The sequence below is a fragment of the Gouania willdenowi genome, chromosome 11 (genome assembly GCF_900634775.1).
Source record: "Gouania willdenowi chromosome 11, fGouWil2.1, whole genome shotgun sequence".
In the NCBI taxonomy this organism is placed as follows: Eukaryota; Metazoa; Chordata; class Actinopteri; order Blenniiformes; family Gobiesocidae; genus Gouania; species Gouania willdenowi.
In genome coordinates, this window is record NC_041054.1 from 7,401,439 (window position 1) to 7,422,950 (window position 21,512).

The 21,512-nt window shown below is 38.5% G+C and overlaps 1 protein-coding gene across 1 annotated transcript in view; it reads right to left on the reverse strand.

Moving 5' to 3' along the window:
- Window positions 1-21,512, reverse strand: part of celf3a (cugbp, Elav-like family member 3a) — a 57,312-nt gene that overhangs the window by 26,001 nt on the left and 9,799 nt on the right. Inside the window, 2 exon segments of the mRNA XM_028460589.1 lie at window positions 1,061-1,109; window positions 20,608-20,690. Coding sequence (XP_028316390.1) covers window positions 1,061-1,109; window positions 20,608-20,690 — 132 coding nt within the window.

Genomic DNA, 21,512 nt, shown 5'->3' on the forward strand with positions numbered 1-21,512 from the left:
GTGTGATGACACGGCAGGAGAAACTGTATCTGAGTGAGGAAAGAGCTCCAACCACATGATTTTATCTATTTGGATGAGATTGTTCATTTAAATCCACAGTTTTTGGTTCACGGAGTGAGATGGGGATAAGCAACTCTATCACAGCAGAGGCCACACAAATGTGATTGTATCTGAACAACATTCATGTCAGCATTTAGAATAATGACCAATCAGAGCATTAATACAGGGGGAAAAGGGTTTTGTCGTTTTTGTGTATAAAGTCATTTTATGTGGGGTTTTTATTGTTATCATTTGTGTTTTTTTGTGATTTTGTGTATTTTTTTTGTTTGTCATTTTCTGCATTTCTCGATTTGTACATTTTTGGGACCACTTTCTGTATTTTTGCTGTTGTTTTCTGTATTCTCCTGTCATTTTGAGTCATTTCATTAACAGTTTGTGTGTCTTTGGAGCTCTTCTGTAATGTGTTTTGTGTGTTTTAGTAGTAGTTTGTTGTTTCTGTCTTTGTTGTCATTTTATGTTTTATGAGTCATTTTGTGTATTTTTTAAAAAAATTGTGTACTTTGTGCATTTTGCTGCTGATTTGTGTGTTTTGGGAGTTATTCTGTGTATTCGGTTGGGCTTCACATTCCTTCCAACTTCTTGAATTACAATTTTTGTGGATTTTGCTTTGAGGGCCACAATAAATTAGGCTGAGGGCCACATGTGGCACGCAGGCCGCCAGTTGCCCACGTCTGGCTTAAGAGGACAAAGTGGGCAGCTGTTCAATGTCAATATCAAAGTCAAAGAAATGGGTTTTAATGTTTGGCTAAAACAGAAAATACATTCTTCAGAAACTGTTTGTACAATCATTTCCTCTATATACCTTTATTTGATTGTTTTAATCTTCTCGTGGATACTTTTGCTATCGTTTTGGGATTATTTAAACGATAAAAGGGATTAAATACGGGACTCCAGGACTGTCATCATAACACCAACAGTTGTGTTAACATTGACACTTTTGGCAGCGCTGGCTGTCGTGCTGTTGTTGTTTAAACAGGTGAAGCATGTCTTAGTCTCTTACCCCCTCTGCTCTCGCTGTCAGCCGGCTTCACTTGGATCGGGCGGTTCATCTGTAAAAAGAGAATAATAAATAAGCAAGTCAATATTATCCTGCCGTACATACAGTCATTTACACACAATAATTTAGCCATATTTTACCAAAACTTTAGTCATTATTGTTAAGCATAATTTACCCACATCCTGTTATCATTTAGTTCCAATATATTAATTATTACATTTATTTTTATTACACTATGCACGTCTGGTTAGCTTTAATCAACAATTCCATTGCTAAATGGACAAAAAATAAACGTTTTGGGCAGCAAACTCATTTTAGTTCAACGGCCAAATACGGATCAGTTTGATTTCGAGTGGACCCCAGATTTAAAGTGGGAAAAAAAAACACCAATGTACCCTCGTTTTCAACATTAGTTCAATTCACTTCAAAAATTCTTCATTTTGAACCATTTTTTGTGTAATATAGAGTAAATTTGTGTAATTGTTTGTGAGAAATTGCAATATTTGTGTTAAAATTGAGAGATCTTCGACTGCATTCATGTGATATAAACAAAGGAAAAATGCAAGACCCTAAAATTATTGTGGACTTTCGTTAAATTAGTGAATTTGAGATAAATACAACTGGATTATTTGGTAATTTACACAATATTTCATGTTTTTTTTTTTTTTTTCTTCTTTAAACATTGTTTTTATTTGCAATTCATAACAATACATACAAACAACTTATAAATGTATGAAAAGCAATAAAGAAGAAAGAAAAAAACATAAATATATTTCATATTTTCACTTTCTCTGATGCTCTAAAGCAGGGGTTCTCAACTGGTCTCACCCTGGGACCCACATTTTGCTACAGTCATTAAATCGCGACCAACCAAATTTTGTTTTTTAAAAATAGCTGTTGAAATCACACACACACATATGTATATAATCTTCTTTTTTTTTTTTTAAACATTAATTTATATATTTTCCTGTGCAACATGCATTTCACAGCATGAAGAAAAGCTTCTTTCAAAATAAAAGACAAGTCCAACATGACCAGCTGTCCACGACCCACCCAGTACAGGTCCGCGACCCACTTATGGGTCCCGACCCGCCAGTTGAGAATGACTGCTCTGAAGTGCTGGTTTTGGCCCCCGGGCCTTGAGTTTCATACATGTGGTTTAGGGGGAAAAAGCAACAACAAAAAAGTACTTGTGGGTTTTATTTAATATTAATGCTTCAAACATTTGTAAAGCCAAAAACATGGCAAAATAAAAATAAAAAAATATCAAAGGAAACAGGCCAGGAAGTTATCTGATGTAATTTTTGCAAATAGTTTGCTGTTATATGAAGGAAAGTATGAACGTAGAAACATGTGTTATTATTAAAGTATAGTAAATATGCTGAACTGTTAGCAAACAGAGCGAGCGAGCATGTAAGAACCCAAATTATCCATGAAGTGCACAATGTCCAATCGAGCACAATCACGCACACAGACAAGATGAGTCATAGAAAAGACTATTTTCGTGATCTAATTATTTCTCTCCTCGAACGAAAACTAAATTTTCACCACAAACCCTGATTTGCTCAGATCAGATGCAGGAATAGAAATTAACATTTACCCACATTAAACAAAAAAAATAGAAAAAATTACAGCGAATACTTGTATTGTCTATTAATAAGAAATAACTGTTTCTTAGCAAAACACATTTCCAAATCCGTTACATAGGCTATTTATATAAAAACCACACATCTTAAAAGCTCTGTGTAGTGTTTCTGCTGCGACTGTAGCTAACGAAAGCAGTTGCCGTTGGAGCCAGAGTTATTTGTAACACAATATCACACAGAAAGCAGAGGCTGTTCAAAAAGGGGAGATTATGATAATTAGAAAAACCTGCTGCTTAGCTGCAGGATCTCAGACATGTCTGTGTTTTTCTTTAATCATACATTCACTAACATGCTACCGTGAAAGATACAGGGATTTAACGCTCTACACATATTTGTTGGAGGTATTAGCCACAGCTATAGTCCTGAGCTGAGGCACAAAACCTTCATTTTTCACTTCCCCAGCTGCAAAATCAACATATATTAACAGGTTTACAGCTGCTTTACCAATAGCAGGTTAAACAATTAAACCTCAAACATAGAAATCTATCAGCTGTAGCTTACAGTATGTGAGGATAGGTCAGTGTATGTTTTGGCCATTGGATTTTCCATTCAAAAAAGGATATTTATTCATTTTTTAAAAAGAGTGGTTATTGCCTTGATTTTCATTATAAAATTCCAAAATGAAGATTGAAAACCAAGGCAATTTTCTTTATCACGGACGATCGAGAAGGAATAAACAAAAGAAAAACCGGTTGATTTTTATTTCTGGGTTCTAAAAACAAAAAAATAAATGTCAGAATTTAAGGGACAGAAACAAGGACTTCTCCAGTTTTTTTATATTGTGTGACTGGAAGTTGCTGTTTTTCAAACTAAGAGATCTGACAGCGCATACAAATGCTGTCAACACCAAGGCTGTGTTTGAAATCAGATACTAACGTACTACGCATACTAAGTATGACGTCAAAATGAGTATGTAGTGTGTCACAATTAGATAGTATGAAAGATTGAGTATGTGAAAAATACCTGGATGTATACTATATCGGGACATTATTGAAGTGTGCACCGTGGGCACACGAGTCATACTCAACCTCCCCATGATGCATTGCGAGCGGAGTGTAAAATCGTCCTGGGGCCGGTGTCACGGTCTGACTTTACCTCCGTGCTGAGATTATAACCCTAACCCTAACCTAAACCAATAAACAAATAAAACACGTGTCCGTTCACTTAAAAAACAAAAATAAACAAAAATGAATTATTATTTTTGCATGCGCATATATGCACATATACAGTCTCAGTACGATACGCTCTCAGTACATGACAACGGCTTTGAGTTAAAAATCAAACATCCTCTTTTCAAAACAAAAGCATCTCTTTCTGTCTTCCATTCGTTTTTTAACGCTTTTGTAAATAAGGCTCTTGTTTTGAAGTTAACCCAAAGTTTTGTCAGTGGCACAATGGAGGGTCTCCAAAAATCTCCAAAATGTCGGCATGAAATGTGTTTACGCAAATTTTATGGATCAAATGAGCACATGTTGATGTTCTACTTGGTCACTTTCTGACTTAAAATGTTTTCAGAACTTTAAAAAGTGGAGAATTGACAGATATTTAGCCTCAGTGTGATTCAGGTATTTGTCGAAAACTTGGAAGTATACATCAATGGGAACGGTCATCATCCTAACCATATTTATAATATATAGTAGACAGTATATTCTCATTGAGTGTGTAGTGTGTAGTATATTAGTATGCGATTTTGAACACAGCCCGAATATAATTAAATAACATTTCTGTGCACACACATTACTTTGTGTTTTTCTTTTTGGACGCCACCACTCTTGTACGCTACAGCCGACATTGATACGTGCCCTCTTACATATACACTGAAGAAGTATGCCAGTGTCTCCATCTCCTCTCCTCTCTTAGAATCTGCTCTAATCCTGCTCTCTCTCCCCCTATCAACTAAACCAGGAAAAGCACACACCCATGCAGGATTGGAGAAGTGATAAGATTAAGAACACTCGCCGGCTAATCTGGATTAAAGGAGCACACATGCGTCAGATCAGCAAGCGATTCAGAGCTCGACGGAGAGGCCGAGAGGCATGAGAAAGCAAAGAAGGATACGTGAAAAAAAAAAAAAAAAAACGCACAGAAAAAAAGAGAAGAATTGCAGGCGGAAGGAAAGATGGAATAATGAAATCGTCTTTTCACTTCTCGACAAAAGACAAAGTGGCTGGAAAGCATTATTTCCACATTGTCCTCGTCATTCTTTAATTTAACACTCATTTGCTTTGTGCACACATCAGAATCTTGGCAGCTTGTCCTTCAAAACAGAAAAATAAAGAAAAAAAAGAAAAAAAAAAAAAAAGACACAAAATGAGATTGTGAGGGTGGGGATTGTATGGATTGAGAGGAAGGAAAAGAACATATGGAAAAAGGGGGCGGGGGGAGGATTGTGTGTGGGGGGGGGGCAAGGTGACGGGTGACGAGTGGAGGTGAGAGGCAACAGAGTGACACTCTGTTAACTGTGGCTTAATGAAGGTCTTAATTATGGAGCGGCTGACATTTCGGCCAGTCGCTGATCCTGTGTCATGGATTGATCCGCTGTGATTGGTCGTAGGGAGACACTATTGATCCAGGCCACGTTTGCATCCCCCCCCCTTCCTCTTCCACCTCGGTTCATCCAGCGTGAACAAACACCAGGTGAAATACCACCTGCTGCAGAGGACGCACAATTGATCGTGCCAATTAATGGAATGATGGAGTAGATGAGAGAGCAAAGTCCTGAAACCATCCTTCAATCAGAGAAGCAAAGCGAGATGTGCGCCTGCAGCTACAGAATAGTAATTGTTGTTTAAAGCGTTGTCAAAGTTCTGTCTGGGCATAGCATTTGCAGCTAAGAAGATAACGTTCTCCTGATGGGAGTAGCATGCTAAACCCCAAGCACCCAGAGTAAAGCTTTTAGCGAATATCAGTGGGCACCATTCACCATCTGTTTAGAACCACATATAATCACTGATTGTTGAGTAGAACTCATAATGCAAACATGTGGGTGACATCGGTTAAAGCTGTATAGATGTCTAAAGCAGGCGTTCTCAGCTGGGACCCACATTTTGCCACGGTCATTAAATCGCGACTCACTATTTTTTAGAATTTAACCAACCAAATGTAGTTTTTCAAAAATAGCTGTTGAAAAAACATATTTAATCTTTTTCAAAACATAAATCTATATATATTCCTGCGCAACATGCATTTCACAGCACGCCTGTCAACAGAAAAGTTCCTTTCAAAATAAAAGACAAGTCTAACATGAGATACATTAAATATTTATTGATTTTTGACCGGCTGTTCGCCACCCACCCGGCACAGGTCCGTGACCCACTTTTGGGTCCCGACCGACCAGTTGAGAATCGATGTTCTAAAGCATCTATGATGTAATCGATGCTGATGCATCAAGTATTTCTCATTTTCTGTTCTGTCTAAATTGGAAGTTTGGGTATTAAGGAGACCTGATTTGACTTTAAAACCAAACATCTGGTCTATATTTCTTTTGCTCAAATGTGCTGCAAATAGAGACAATAACCTGTGTTTGCCACAGTCCATCTCATGACCTGTTTATCGTTGCACCAGGTTTCTGAAGGCTGAAGGACTTCCTATACAGATAGCTGATCCAATACGCATATTGTTTTACGGAGGGAGTAACGCAAAGCAATTATTAAAATTGTTAACTTCAGAGAAAACAAGCAAAATTTTTTAGAAAAATCCCAAGAATCTAAAGGTCCCTTGAGCATCCCGTCTTCTGCTGAATGTAGAAATGTGACAGCTGATCAGGTGTTCCCTGTGAACAGTCAGTTAAACATCAAATACAAAACTCAAGGCGTCCGATTCGGCCTACAGGAGAAAGTAAATATGATAGAAAAAACATAAAGAATGAATGTGTAAATTGAAAAACTAATTCGGTTGTAGATATCGCAGTCCCTCAAAATACACAAATGAATCAAATTGACAATATATGTTTATATCACTCGATGGCAATCATTTTTAAAAGCAAATTGTTGAACTAACTCTCAATTTTTTCCAGATATCCTGCAATTTAACTCAAATTATTCCACAAGATTACCCCAAATTAAATAAAAATGCATGACAAAATCATGCAAATTTAGGTGATGATCCTGCAGGGACTGATATCTGTCATTTATTGCTTGGATATTGTTGATGTTGTACATACTTTACTTGTCATTTAAAGGTAGAAATGCAAAGTAGGGCATATTATTGTTGAAATGTTATGCAAATGTGTTTTTATTCAAGCTAGCTCACTATGCGATCTGTACATCAGCTCTAGTTTACAGTGTAGAAACCAGAGTTTCTAGAGGCTAAACAGGCTTATACCTGGTTTACAGATATAAATGCTTTCATGTTTCCATAAAGTGATTTGCAATTTACATTTTCATTTGTAGGTGGGACAGCCTACTGGTTGAAAAATCCACAGATAGGTCACTCTGCTGTATAAGTTGCATCCTCAATGTAAAAGAAAAAAGTAGCAAAAATACTTTACTTCTACTGACGAATTACAACTTGTTTTTAAATCGTACTGAACACAAATGTAATGCAATTTTCCTAATTTGACAACAGCACAAATGCAAACTCGTAAATGACACGTATCATGCTCATCTTCACGAATAATAATTTTTTTTTTGCCTATTCCACAAACAATCAAGACTAATACGCTGCACATGTAAATAAAAACATATTCCTGAGAGATGTGCCAAACTAAATAGATGTGTTTTTGAGGTCCTAATGGCTCTGTGCTTTCGCTCTATAGTTTAAAGGCAGTGCACAGTGACTAACTCTTCCATAAAATCTGCAATAAAACCAGTGTGAATCGTTTAGGAGAAACATAAAACGTGATTCATCTCAGACCTCTGTCGTCAAACCTGATGCTATGAGCTCAGTGCGTCAGTTTATACGATGCTGTCTATTTGCAGCGTGTTTGTAAAGAGAAAAAAAATTCTGCATGCCATATTGGGCCGTGGTAAAGACAATCAGTAAAGGTCGACGTGCAGGCAATAAGGAAGGAGCAAGGCAGATGGCTCTGGAGATTGAAACTGGAATATACAAGAGAAAAAAAACAGCCAGAAGTGGAGGCCATCAAGGCTGAGCACTTCAGATCGACACGGCAACCGACCCTGCGCTCTGATGAAGACGGCACTTGCATGGCCATCACCATGACAACCCCGGCAACAAGAGTCTTTTCGTCAGGTAAACAAGGCCAGTCAGAACAAAGTGGAAAGGAGAGGAAAGGGTGACAAACAAACTGATGAGGACAAAGAGAGCTTTGGGTTAGGAGATGGACGGATGAGGAGGGGGGGAAAAAAATGGAGGAAGAAAAAAAAAAATAAAACGGAAAGAAAGATGGAGGGAGTTTTCGTGCCTGTTGCATGTTGGCACTGCTTCAAGAGCAGCTGCAGAAGCAGAGAAGATATCTCCTCCTAAGCCTCGACCAATAACACGCACTTTACAGTGATTTGCTTTCCTCCCCCATCCTTTCTGTCTCCAGCTTGTTTACAAAAACAGACAACATGAAAAAACCTCCATGATCAACAACTCATTTCACCAGTGCGCGTTTCTACCATGAGATTCATTTTCCCTCCTCCCTCCCTTTATTCCATCCTCACACACTAACACACACATCAGAGCGCCTGCTCGCTCGGTCCTGGGAATGTACTCCTGCTTAATTTTTTATTTTTCCTTTTTGTGATGCTGCGGGGGATTGCGCTGAGGATTAAGAGATATTAAATCCATAGATTATCCAATCAAATCACAACTTGACCTCGTCACTATAATGCAGGACCTCACCCTCCCCTCATCCATCCAAAATGCTTTTCTTCCATCCCCGTTACATAAAACAGTTTTGGATAGAGGGATGTTAAGAGCATTTAGATGACGTTTTATCTTGCCTTTCCATCGGGATGCGCACGCAGGCCACACGCACGCACGCACACACACACAGATGTCCATTGTCATACTACTAGTGTGTAGAGTCTATATGAAACAGGGCAGCTGCTGACACATTTCTGCCGCTCGTTTCACTCCATTCTGCTCATGTGCCCTAAAAAAGAATGCACTCTGAATTGTCAACATATCAGTGGCGCGCATCACCCATGCTCTTTCAAGAACATTTACAGCGGGGGGGGTGGGGGGGGGGGTGGAGCTGGGTGGGGCAGATGACGGTAGGGGAGCGGAGGGGGTTGGACCACAAAGACAATTTTCCATCTTCACCTCCCCTCTGCTCCATCACACCGTGCGCTGGTCATTGCATCGCGCCGGTTGCCTAGCAACCTGGCATCCCTTGTCCCAGCTGTCTCCAGGCAACGAGACCTGCGACCGTAATCAACCTGCCACCCTTCCGCCTCCCCCCTCCCTCCTCTTTTCTGTTTCCTCTCCCGTCTCTGTTGCTTTTTTTCCCCTCCCTAGCTTCTCCATCCACCTCCTCCTCCTCCTCCTCCTCCTCCTCCTCCTCCTCCTCCTCCTCCAAGAAAATGCACTTACTGAAGACACACTTGTGAATCCACCCAGGGGAAGGAAAGAAAGAAAGAAACAGGTTGAAATTGGTGTCTTCAAGGGAAATAAAAAGGAAGGAATGAAAAACGTCATAATAATTGACACACGTGTGAGCTCACACAAAAGAACTGGAACAAAGCCACAGAGAAAAAAAGGAGATCAAGGAAAAACTAGAAGTACACAAGCATAATAGTTCCACACGTGCACACACAATAAAAAAAACATATGAGCGAGCAGGCACACACACATCGAAACTCCAGCTTCCCAAGTCACTAAATCAATCAATAAGACAGACAGCGACTACAGTTCAATAATATTTAATCAATGGCCCAGTCTTAAGTGGCAGAGGCATTAGTGTCGCCTCCTGTTTTTACACGACTCACAAGTCCATTGAATTCTAGACCAGGGCTGTCAAACCCATTTTAGTTCAGGGGCCAAATACGGACCAGTTTGATCTCAAGTGGGCCACAGAATTTTAGGTGGGGAAAAAACAACAACTTTAACATCATTGTGCCCTAGTTTTCAAAATCAGTTCAATTCACTCAGAAATCTTGATTTTGTTACCAATTTTTGTGGAATTTTGAGTAAATTTGTGGAATTGTTTGTGAGAAATTGCAAGATTTGTCGCAAAATTGAGAGTTCTTTTGACAATTTGCAATTAAAAATGACTGCGTTCATGTGATATAAACAAAGGAAAAATGCAAACCCCTAAAAACATTGTGAAGTTTCATTAAATTAGTGAATTTGAGATACCTACAACTGGATGATTTGGTAATTTACACAATAATTCATGCTTTGTCTGTCATTTTGATTTTTTCCTGCAGGCTGAATTAGATTCTCGAGTCTAAAGCACTGGAATTGGCCCCGGGCCTTGAATTTGACACGTGGTCTAAACCAGGGGTTCTCAACTGGTCTCACTCTGGGACCCACATTTTACCACGGTCATTAAATCGTGACCCAGTTTTTTTTTTTTAGAATTCAAACCAAATTTATTTTTTCTAAAATAGCTGTTGAAAGCACAAATACATAATCTTTTTTAAAACATAAATCTATATATTTTCCTGTGTAACATGTATTTTTCAAAATAAAAGATGTCCAACATGAAGAATATGAAATATTTATTTATTTTTGACCAGCTGTCCGTGACCCACCCAGTACAGGTCCGTGATCCACCAGTTGAGAATCACTGTTCGAGACTGACAGCTCTTAACACTGACGCTCAGGCCCTCAGTCAGAAAGCAAACTCAAATCTCCCCAAAGTTGTTAAATCTGAAAGAGTCATTTTATTTTCGAACAATATCCAGGTCGTCTCCCGATTGTTTTGTCTTTGCTCTTAAATATTCATGTCCGATGTTGTGTGACTGGATTCACCGGAGCAGAGCGGAGGGGAAAAGAAGTGGATCAGGTCTCGGCTCGTGTGTGGTGTCTGCGCACGGGGGGGCTCGTGTCCCACTTTTCTTATAAATTTGGACACGGTATTCACACGCATTGACTGCACCTCAGTTAGTATGCCAATGTGTGTATGTGTTCGTTAGATAACAGAGTCCTGCATCAAAGTTCAAAGAACCCTAATGAGTTCTCAGCCACACACACACACACACACACACACATCTACCAACCCCCAAAACACACTACTCCACAGTAACAGATGTCTGTATTTAAGCTGATAAACACTGTGCCTCAGTGCACCTCCACCCTCCCTGCCACACACTGTTCATGATATCAAACTTTCATTTATTTTTCCCCCTTCCCTTCCCCCCAATTTATCCAATTCCTCTCTAGTTCACACCCATTTACCACCTCTCTAAATCCAATCTGCATTCATCATTACAGTCGGCCCTCAGTGACACGTAGAGGACGAGCCCTTCTCTCTCTTCTTCTTCTTCTCCTCAGTCCGTCCCGCACATTTCCTCGCATTCCAATTCATGTATAGGCATATGTAAATGACCGAATGCATGAATGCACACTTTACCCCCAGATAGATTCATCAAGTCAACACATTTGCTCCGAGGCATGCTAATTGCGATCCTCATCATCGTTGTCCCCACAACAGGCCGACATCAAACTATAGTTTACATACGGGAGGCGCTACATTATTTGCTCGCTGTCAGAATGATGACGTGACGGGATGTTCATGTCATCATTGTAAGTTTTAGCCCTCAGTGGAGAATTATTCATTAATTGTTTCTTTTTCACATACTATAATTATACATCCTTCTACTAAATATCCATATACCAAATATATCCTCACATGAAATAGTTCTAAGCAGTCAGGTCACTTTTTCATGGGCTTTTTTTTCTGGAACAAGGACAATTAGTTTCAAAACATCTGATTTCGACTCTATCTAAGCAACTACACAAGCTTTACAAACAAGCAACAAGACAAGTCAGATATGCCAAACGTCTCTCAGTTTATCACTAAAGACAGTTTGAAACCAAGTGCAAAAATCTAAGAAATATAATAATACTTTAATTTACAAAAAAATGTTAATGAATAAAAAGTGCATATACCTTAAACCCCTAAAGGATCAATAATAACTGATCAATCAATAATCTTGTCCCAGAAATTGTATGTGCATCTTTAACTAACTGCAATAACTGATTGTTTGATTTTTAAATGTAAAAACCTTCTCATTAAAGATTATTGTTAGATTGTTGAATTTCTGCCTGGCTCAAATATAATGTGCGTATGTCTTTATCTCTTGATGTGCGACGGCTAATGTTTTGACTCTGACAATCATTAATGTCTTATGTAACATAACAAAATGAGACACATGGTTGAAACCACGCGTCATGCCAAGAGGAGGAAGGACCAGATAACAGCTAGTGGATAAAATGCTGAGAAAAACTACATTTTGGGCGGGAGTTGGCCGACCCAAGGCCTGTTGGGTCGGATAATGTCTTTGCGCATTTAGAATGATTGTCTACTCCAGACTACAGCTGTGTTAGATGGGGGCCTGGGGGCCCAGATTGGCTCCCTATTGGTCAAAGCATACAGGAAGCACTACTTAAACCGCAACACCTGCCTCTTACCTCCTCAGCAAGCACCTCGCAACCCACCTCCGCCCCAAATCCTCCAGGTCAGTATGTATCCAACTAACTGGGTGTCATTTTGTTGTCATTAACATATGCTCTGATCTGTTCCAGGGGGTTTCTGCTAACCGCTCTCCTTGCTTTAGCCTTTAGCTAGGGCTCAGGGAAGGTCAGGGAGGAGGGCTTTCCCAACCTCCAACTTTCCACGTAAGCTCGCAGAAAGGGCAAGGAGGTCCTGCAACAGACCCATACCGCCAAATATACAATTGCATGCATATCCAGGTAAAGTGCTCAAAGGCGCTATATAAATCCTAATGCACATTTATTGTAAATAAATAATTTATTTTGCCTAAAGCGGTCCTGACTGAACTGTTAATAAACGATTGATTGATTCAAGCAAAGCAGAACCTCTGACACTCTGTTGCATCTCAGGTTTGAACAACTCCAGAGTAATTTCACTCTATTCTAACAATACGTAACGCCTCTGCCATGTTTTTTTCCCCTGAATGTCTGGGCTTTTCTTACTTACTTCAAGCTAAAGCATCAGGTCCATAATTCTAGCAGGTACACAAGTGCACACTAACATCTCTGCAGCTGCTAATGCCCTGCGTGTGTCTACACTGGGATGTTTGCGGAGACATTAGGAGCAAATTACAGCATTCTGTGGTACAACTTCCTATCTCTATATCCTGCATGAATAAAAAGCCTGGAGTATTTTTAGCATATGCCTTTTTTCAGACTATTGATAAAACCCCTCTGTCTGCTCCGTCTGAGTTCTTATGGCTGAGTAAATGTCAGGCTTAGTCAGATGTTCCTCTCTTTCCTCATGTACCATCCCTTTGAACGCAGAGGGCCTCGCAGCACAGATTTCACAGTGCAACGCAGCCAAGGAAGAAACCTGAGTGCAAGCTCATAATGAACCCTGCAAACTTCCACCCATCCATTCCTTTTGGAAGTGTGCTCTCCACGGAAACGCGCACACTAAAGCAAACAGACGCACACAAAAGCACACACCCTTCATTAAACCGTGTTAGCGTGAACACCTGCCCTTCCTTCCCCCGCTGAACATGCAAATAAAGTCACACACAGCTACTTCCCCACTCGGGACACAATCTCGTTATTAACTTAAGATATTATTGCCATTAATTTTAGATATTGGTTTTCTGAAAATGAATTATGAGGCAATGTTGTTTAAATATTAAGTGATTGGTAAGCAGCAATGAATTTGTTATAGCTACAGAACCAAAAAAGGTTGAGGACAGCAACGAATGTTATTTCCATCAAAAATGAAAGCAAGTAGTTTAGCACTGTTTAAAGCAGGTGAATTCTCTAAAAATTAAGCATGTAACGAACAAACACGTCTGTCAGTGTTTGTTACCCCCAGAAAATCAATCTAAATGTGGTTCACAATTCTTTGTCTTCTGTTGTATTACAGCTTAAGCTACAACTGTATTACAGAAACTTGTTGAAAACTGCTTAATATTTGAGAAAATAATAAAATATACTGTAAATATGTACTGAAACTACTAGAAACCTTTGTTTTACCCTTGGTGTGCAACTACATTAGCCAACTGCTCGCTATAACCAAGCCAAGACTGGAACAGTATCCAAGAAACTAAGCATTAACGCTCATGAGTTCAGAAAAATGCAGTTTTAAAAATGTAACATACGCAACATGTGCATAACAAATGCAACGCGTGGAGATTAGCAAAGCAACCTCCCAGCTACAAAGTCATGGGTTTGGTGCACATTGTTACTAAATGGATGTTAGTTCTTCTTCGGTGTAGGTTCAAATCAAAGTAAAAAAAACATTTACTTTAGGTTATTTGGAGTTACCTAAGCACAGTTTGCATTTTTTTGTAAACCAATTCAATTCAATTCCAGTTTATTTGTATAGCGCAAATTACCACAAAGTCATCTTAGTGCGGTTAACAAAATATAAAGTCCATAGTAAGAAAGAAAGAACCTAACAAAAACACAAAAAATATAGGTCTACCACAACGGGCGTTTTGCGCTAACCAGGGTTGCCAGCTCCTCAGCAAAATAAGTCACTATAGTTTGTCTACGAAGATGCTAGAAGTCAGAATCAGAATGGATTTTATTCGCTAGGTACAGTTTAGAACAGTACAAGTAATATTATTTGGTAGTTGCAGCGGAAAAAACACACAACATACGGCGGCTGCCGTTTTTCGGAAGTCACTAGATGATGCAATGTATCGTTAAGGCGAACCGTTGCCAGAGAGTAATGTGACAACAGGAGGGAATCAGCTGTTTAGGGCGTAGATATATGGACTTTACTGGATGTAATGGTGAGAGTGGATGGGACTGGACAAGGCGGTGCATGAAAGAGCAACTGTTAACCAGGAAATGTCAATAGATGTGTCAATAGTTGCTTTTTCTATGAAAAAAAGTCTAGCTGGGGGGTCTGAAAGTCTTTAAGTTGGCCACACTGTGATGTGATGCTAACTACTGACATCTACTATGAAAGAGAATTGTACTGATACAAACAATTGGGAACATAACATTTCCTCTTTTTCTGCTTGAGTCATTGTAACACAAATAAAGTCAGCTAGAAAATATCCCAATAAATGGGTAGGCCAACGTTTATTGAAAGAAACAGCTTATTTTTGTGGTAGAATACAATTCTGTTGATGTTTACTTCACACAAAAATTGTGGTTCAGAGAGACTTTCTTACAGTATATATTTGGCTCTAGTCCTATCTTATTATCTATATCTATGTCTGTGTGGTGTACCAGGGTAGCATCTAAAACATGCTGGACAAGGGCAGGTGAATGACATAGAACTAGAACCAGGTCACAGAGGCTGCCGTAGTCTATCCCAGGTGGTTCAGGGAGCAAGGATGATTTGTACACAATAGATAGATAGATGCCAGTCTCCGTCAAGGAGACAGACAAGTTGGGGGCAACCTCCAGGAGAACGGTCTGTGCACCGAGAGGCAGCAACGCTGACCGAAACATAACCAGGCGGCCTATATATCAGGGAGCAAAACATCCATCATTTTGTGTCCTACGAGTAACACAACAGTGGACAAGGCCACACAAACACCAGAAAGAAAAGAGAAAAACACCAGAAGAGACAAAGGAGTCCAAGTGAAACGCAATGGCTGTGTTTCCATTACAGATTTTTGCAAAATAAAAGAGATATTTCTAAATGTCGACCAAGTATATTTGAGCTTTGAACATTGAATTGAAGGTTGTTTTGAGCAGGAGCCTCAGAGCTCCCTTGAAATCTCATCCCGTGAGACTTCGCTACAGGAAGATGGACGTTCAAAACCTCCTAATAATACTCCGCATTCATTTGTTTGCTGTCTAATGTGGCAATAATAATTTTAAAGTACAATGCTTCGAAATGTTTTGGTCTCCTCTCCTGTCTACATGTACCGCGCCATGTTTTCTCAGAGAGAAGTGGTCATGTGACCAAGTACGTCATGCTCTGTTTTGTCTATTTGCGGAAAACGTGTTTCCATAGCACTTTTGTATGGAATCGGAACAGCATCATAATGAATGAACTCTTGCAGGGTTTTTCACGAATGCACATGCTTTGTTTCACAGTTGTATTTCAAATTCACAAATGCACACAATCTGTTTCGTAAATATATATTCACTTTTAAACCAATTGCAGAGCAACTGATATTTGCGCAGCACTCAAACAAGAGTGTGGAGAAAATGTAAGAAGCCATATGATTGGCTGAAAGCAAACACACCTGATTGGCTGATGAATCTGTCAATCAGTTTTATCAGCCAATGGTGACGTTCGTTGACCCGCGACGTCAGGGCAGTCTCATAATTCACCACACACATTTCTCTCACAAATACACAGAGGTTTCACAGCACAGAAGCAGTTTGTAAATGCACATTCAGCAATTCACATTATCCGTAGATTTATATTACAAGTGTGTCTCAAAATAGTATTTGTGAAGTAGAGCGTGTGTATTTCAGAATTTATATTACAAGTTTGCATGAAATATACAGTATATTTGCGAAACAAAGCATGTGCATTCGTGAAAAACCCTGCAAGAGTTCATTCGTTATGACACTGTTCTGATTCCATACTTTTGCGATACATTTCAATATAGAAACGTCTGAAAAAAACCTCCTCATGAAAGCGTAATATTTTTTTTAGCGAGATTTGAGTGTTTTTTTCTAAATTTGGGCATTTCCATTACCAGTTTTTATTGTGCTATTTAGATTTTGCACATTTCCAAGGTTAATGGAAACCCAGTTAATGAAAGCAACCCAAGCCGATCTCTGTTTTCACCCTCAGTGTGAAACTACTTTACTTCCCCCACTTTTCTAATCTTCACCCCATGCTAACTTTACCATCCTCTCACTTTCTTCACGGGCTTTCAGCTGAATGTGCTTTTGACACTGGGAGACGGACTCTCTCACCTGAAATGAAACACAAGGCCAGGTGCCACTCTCGTACGACCATCTGTTCACCCCTGCACGGCTTCTTTCTCCTTCCCCATTTCTTTTTTTCCTGGTGTCCCATTGTTAGCCAAGTACAAAGGATACATGTAACAGCATCGGGCGACTCTCAGAAAGAGGAAAAGAAAAACCTGGAACTGTTAACGACATCTTTCAGCCTTTCTCTACATTCAGGTGTCTGTCTCTTTCTGGGCCTATAATTGCTATCATGTTGTTCCTTTTTGTATCACCCCAGCCATGAGATGCCAAAGTTAATTATTCTTTGGCAGTGCAGGTGCAATTAGATGACAATTACACCACAGCTGGTGGCAGGGGTGGGAAGCAGATCTTGTCCGTGTGGGCGTGTATGAAGCTAATAAGATGTTTTTATTCTTTTTCTCTCTCTCTCTCTCTCTCTTCTTTGGGAGGAGGGGAATGACTCAGGGGTGAATATAAGAGGCTTTTAGGAGGAGGGCAGAGAGACGAGGGGGAGACGGCTTTAGCTTTGGGCTCAGGGTCCCGCTGATCTCTAACAGGAGGTCAGAAAGGTCACAATATTGTCATGCTAACAATAGGATTTCTTCTGTCTTCACTCTTCACTACGTCACCCCCCGCCTGCCATTACAGCAGCACTGTACAGCTGAAACCACCAGCCTATTGTCAAAGGGCCAAGTGTGAAAATTCATTACATGAAAAAAAAATAAACATGTCAGGTGAGAGCGTTTTTTTTTTTTTTTTTTGTTTTTTTTTTTTTTTCCCTTAAGGTTTGTGTGTCCTCAGATGTGATGTGATTCTGCAAGAGTCCATTACTGTCCCCTACGGTGTAATTTACACCAAAGTCCCCTCTTGGGCTAATTACTGGACCTCAGGGTAACTACAGTACGTTTAGAGAATATATGGCGCACACAAAGAAACTGTGCTTGATTAAATTAAAGAATTATAAGAGTAAGAGGTCTAAAACTATATATTTTCAATGTGTTTTTAGGGTAGATGTAGTAATATTTTCTTCTGGTTCCAATCGCCACCAAAACAATCTAGAGTGCGAGAGCTGTTCAGAATGACTACATTTCAGGTACTTTATGGAGAAAAACATTCTACTTATTATAATAATAAGAAAACATAAATCCTGAAAATAACAGTGTTTACGTCTCGGCTCTGGAGGTATACATAAAATTCGTCCAGAATTGTAATCTTAATATGATGCAAGACACATAAAAATGAGCCTCACAGTTCAAAATGAATAAACAAAAAACTGTTCGCGAAAAAAAAAAAAAAAAAAAAAGCTTCTGATTGCAACATAATCAGGATTTAGAAACATCTGCGTGGTCATTTCTCTGTAGAAACATTATTGATTGCAAAAATGCAGACATTAAAAGTGATTCTATGTTTATTTGCCTTGTGCTGCATAAGGCAAATAAAAGTAGCTTCAGTAATATCCATGTTTCCAGCTGCTCATCCTTGAAAACCAGTTGAATGTTGTCATGTTTGTGTCACCAATAATAAAAAATTTAAAAAAAAACACATCAAAATGGCATCATTGGCTAAAATACCTAATTTCATTCCTACACTAAAAATTAAATACAATATCAACTCAACTCCCTCCTTAGATGATTAAGTTAGATGGATCTTTTCAAGATAAATCTATGTGACAATTTTTTTTTAATCAGGTCAGGAAATAGGCAAGTAACTAAAGAGGTGAGGCATGACGTATACAACTTATTATAGTAAATTGTTTGTCTGTTTGTTTTTAAATATTTTTAATTCCTCCTCTAAATGTCCCTTTTATTTTTAAACATTTTCTGTTGTTTTCCTGTGTTTTTTTCTTTGGGGGAGAGAGTTGTGTTTGCTTATTATTATAACTTGTTTTTGGTTTTTTGCTCATATTATTTGGTTTAAAATTGGTGAATTGTACCTTAATAATTCCAGCAAGTTCATTTTGTCTTCTTTTTTTTTTTTTTTTTTTTTAACACATGTTAAGGTGTTTTTTATTCAGACAAAGGTTTTTCAGGAAAAGTTTATCTCCTGGCATGTTTCGACTGTCAACTGCCAGTCTTCCTCAGAGGTGATTGCTTTGATGTATCGTTTGAGAGAACTCGTAGGGATACATCAAAGCAATCACACTCAATAATGATATATATGGGGGAACAAAAATGGGCACCGTTGATATGTAAAAAGCCTATTTCAGTGTCTTCAGATTGAACTAATGTACACTGATAATATTCTGCTTGCTGCTCTGAATCATTTTTCTGCCCCTCCTCTCAAAGAGACAAATGTCCTGTCATGACCTGCCATTCAACAAAGAAGGGGCAAAGCAGAAGTGAATGATGTGGGTTTTCAACAAAAATAACCAAAAAGGAAACAGGGGTAAAGCCTTGTTAGCAGAAGAGGAAGCAGCAGCAGCAGCAGCAGCAGCAGCCAGTGTGTCTCTGTAATTCCTTGCCTTGCCGCCTTCTCTCCCATGTAGATGGTTATTATAGAGACACGGCTGTCATGTCATATTTAGCTTTGGAAATGTCATTTGGCAGCACACCTGCTGCCTGGCTATGCTAATAAAGCTAGGTTTAACTTTGATTAGGATTCAGGGGGAAAAACTGAGAGAGAAAGATAGAGAGAGAGAGGAGGAAGAGATGGAGAGACATGGACACAGAGAGGAAGAGGAACATCAAAGGGAATGAGACTCGGCAAAGTCACTCCAGCAGTGAGCCTGGGAGCCGTCTCTGTCGACCCGTGACTTGTAGGGGGAGATGACTCATGGCTCGAGTGGATGTATGTGTCTGGATGCATCACATATGAAACATAAGAGGCGCAGCCCCTCTGACCTTTATTGGTGAATATTTGCTGGAGGGGGAAGTCAACCCCATACGTCAAACCTGCGGTTAATATTTCTGTGTCACAGTGCATCCACGTGTGTGTGTGCGTGTGTGTGTGTGTATGTGTGTGGCCTGCTAGCAACACTGTTTGTTCCCTTTAAAACACATGTGGTAAACTCAAGGCCCGAGGGCCAAATCCGGCCCTTCAGAGCATTGGATTAGGCCCGCAGGAAAGGAAAGTGAAAATAACAGAGAAAAGGTGAATTATTGTGTAAATTACCAAATAATTCAGTTGTAAATTGTGAAAATAACAGAAAAAACATGAATTATTGTGTATATAATAAAATAATTCAGTTGTAAATTGCGAAAATAACTGAAAAAACATGAATTATTGTGTAAATTACCAAATAATTCAGTTGTCAATTTTGAAAATAACAAAGAAAACATGAATTATTGTGTAAATTACCAATAATTAAGTTGTCAATTTTGAAAATAGCAGAAAATATAAATTTTTGTGTAAATTACTAAATAATTCAGTTGTAAATTGTGAAAATAAAAAAAACATGAATTATTGTCTAAATGACCAAATAATTCAGTTGTAGATTGTGAAAATGAGATAAAAATTATGAATAATTGTGTAAATTACCAAATTATTCAGTTTTGAATTTCGAAAAAAAAAAAAAACAGAAAAAAACATGAATTATTGTATAAATTACCAAATAATTCAGTTGTAAATTGTGAAAATAACAGAAAAAAACATGAATTATTGTGTGAATTACCAAATAATTCAGCTGTAAATTGTTGTCAAAAGAACTATACATTTTTCCAAAATCCTGCAATTTTTCTCATATTGTTCCACAAAATCTCCCCAAATTCAATAAAAATTGGTAAAAAATTAATAAATCAAAGGTCATTTAAGTATCTGTCACTTACATATTGCTGATGCCTTCCAAACTTAATGTCTAATTCATAACTGAAAGTGCAAACTTGGGCACATTAATGTTGATATTGTTTGTTTTCCCCCAAAAAAACTTGCAGTGTATTTTGGCCCTTGAACCAAAATGAGTTTGACACCCCTGCTTTAAACGGTACAGATTGTGGATGAAGTCTCCTCACAGACAAGCCCAAACGTACTCACCCCTGGTAGTGTCTTCTGCTCGTGCAATGCATTCTGGGCTTTGAGGGCAGACTCACGTGCACAGTATGTCAAGAAGGCACATCCTGGAGAAAGACAATAGGCACAAGAGTTTAGATTTTTAATGTTGCATTAAAAAGAAAAAATAGATCAAACACAATTTTTTACGATGAACTCACATTATTGCACTTAAAACTAAACAAGGTGTTGTAAAGAGAGTGAGTACTCTGAGAGTAATGCAATAAAAAACAGGGGAAATCATATTAATCATAAACAGATATTGGCATTTATCTGGATCAGTCATTCTGAGTAATGGTCACATTTTAAAAGGCTTGGATTAAATTTCCATCCCTATTCATAACCATACAGTAGAGTCAAAATGTATGGGCACCACACATTTTTTCAAAATATCACAATAAAATGCACAATCCTGATCCGATCCAGATGAATATTGGTGGGTGAATTAAGGAAGCAACACGACATAACTGAGTCAAATTTCATGAAGATCAGTCAATTACAAACCGAAATGTAACATTTTGAAATATCACCAATTACAAGAGAGAGATTTTTTAGATTTTTTCCCAAACTTCAGAATCAGGGTTGGGGTGAATTATAATTGTGATTGTGTAATTGACAATTCATTACAATTATGGCATAATTATAATTGTAACTGTAAGTCTGTTGCTGTCACAATAGTAATTAAATTGTAATTGAGTTCAGGTAATTGACTTTATAATTGTAACTACCGTTACAATTATAATTTAACGCAAAACTGGAGAACCATGTTAGAGGTCTATGTACAGTTCTACACATGTGTAGTTAACGGTTATTAAAATATGTTTTATATCAAAATTTCCCACATTTTACCATAAAAAAAAAATAGAAAAGAAATCTTGGGGTATACACAA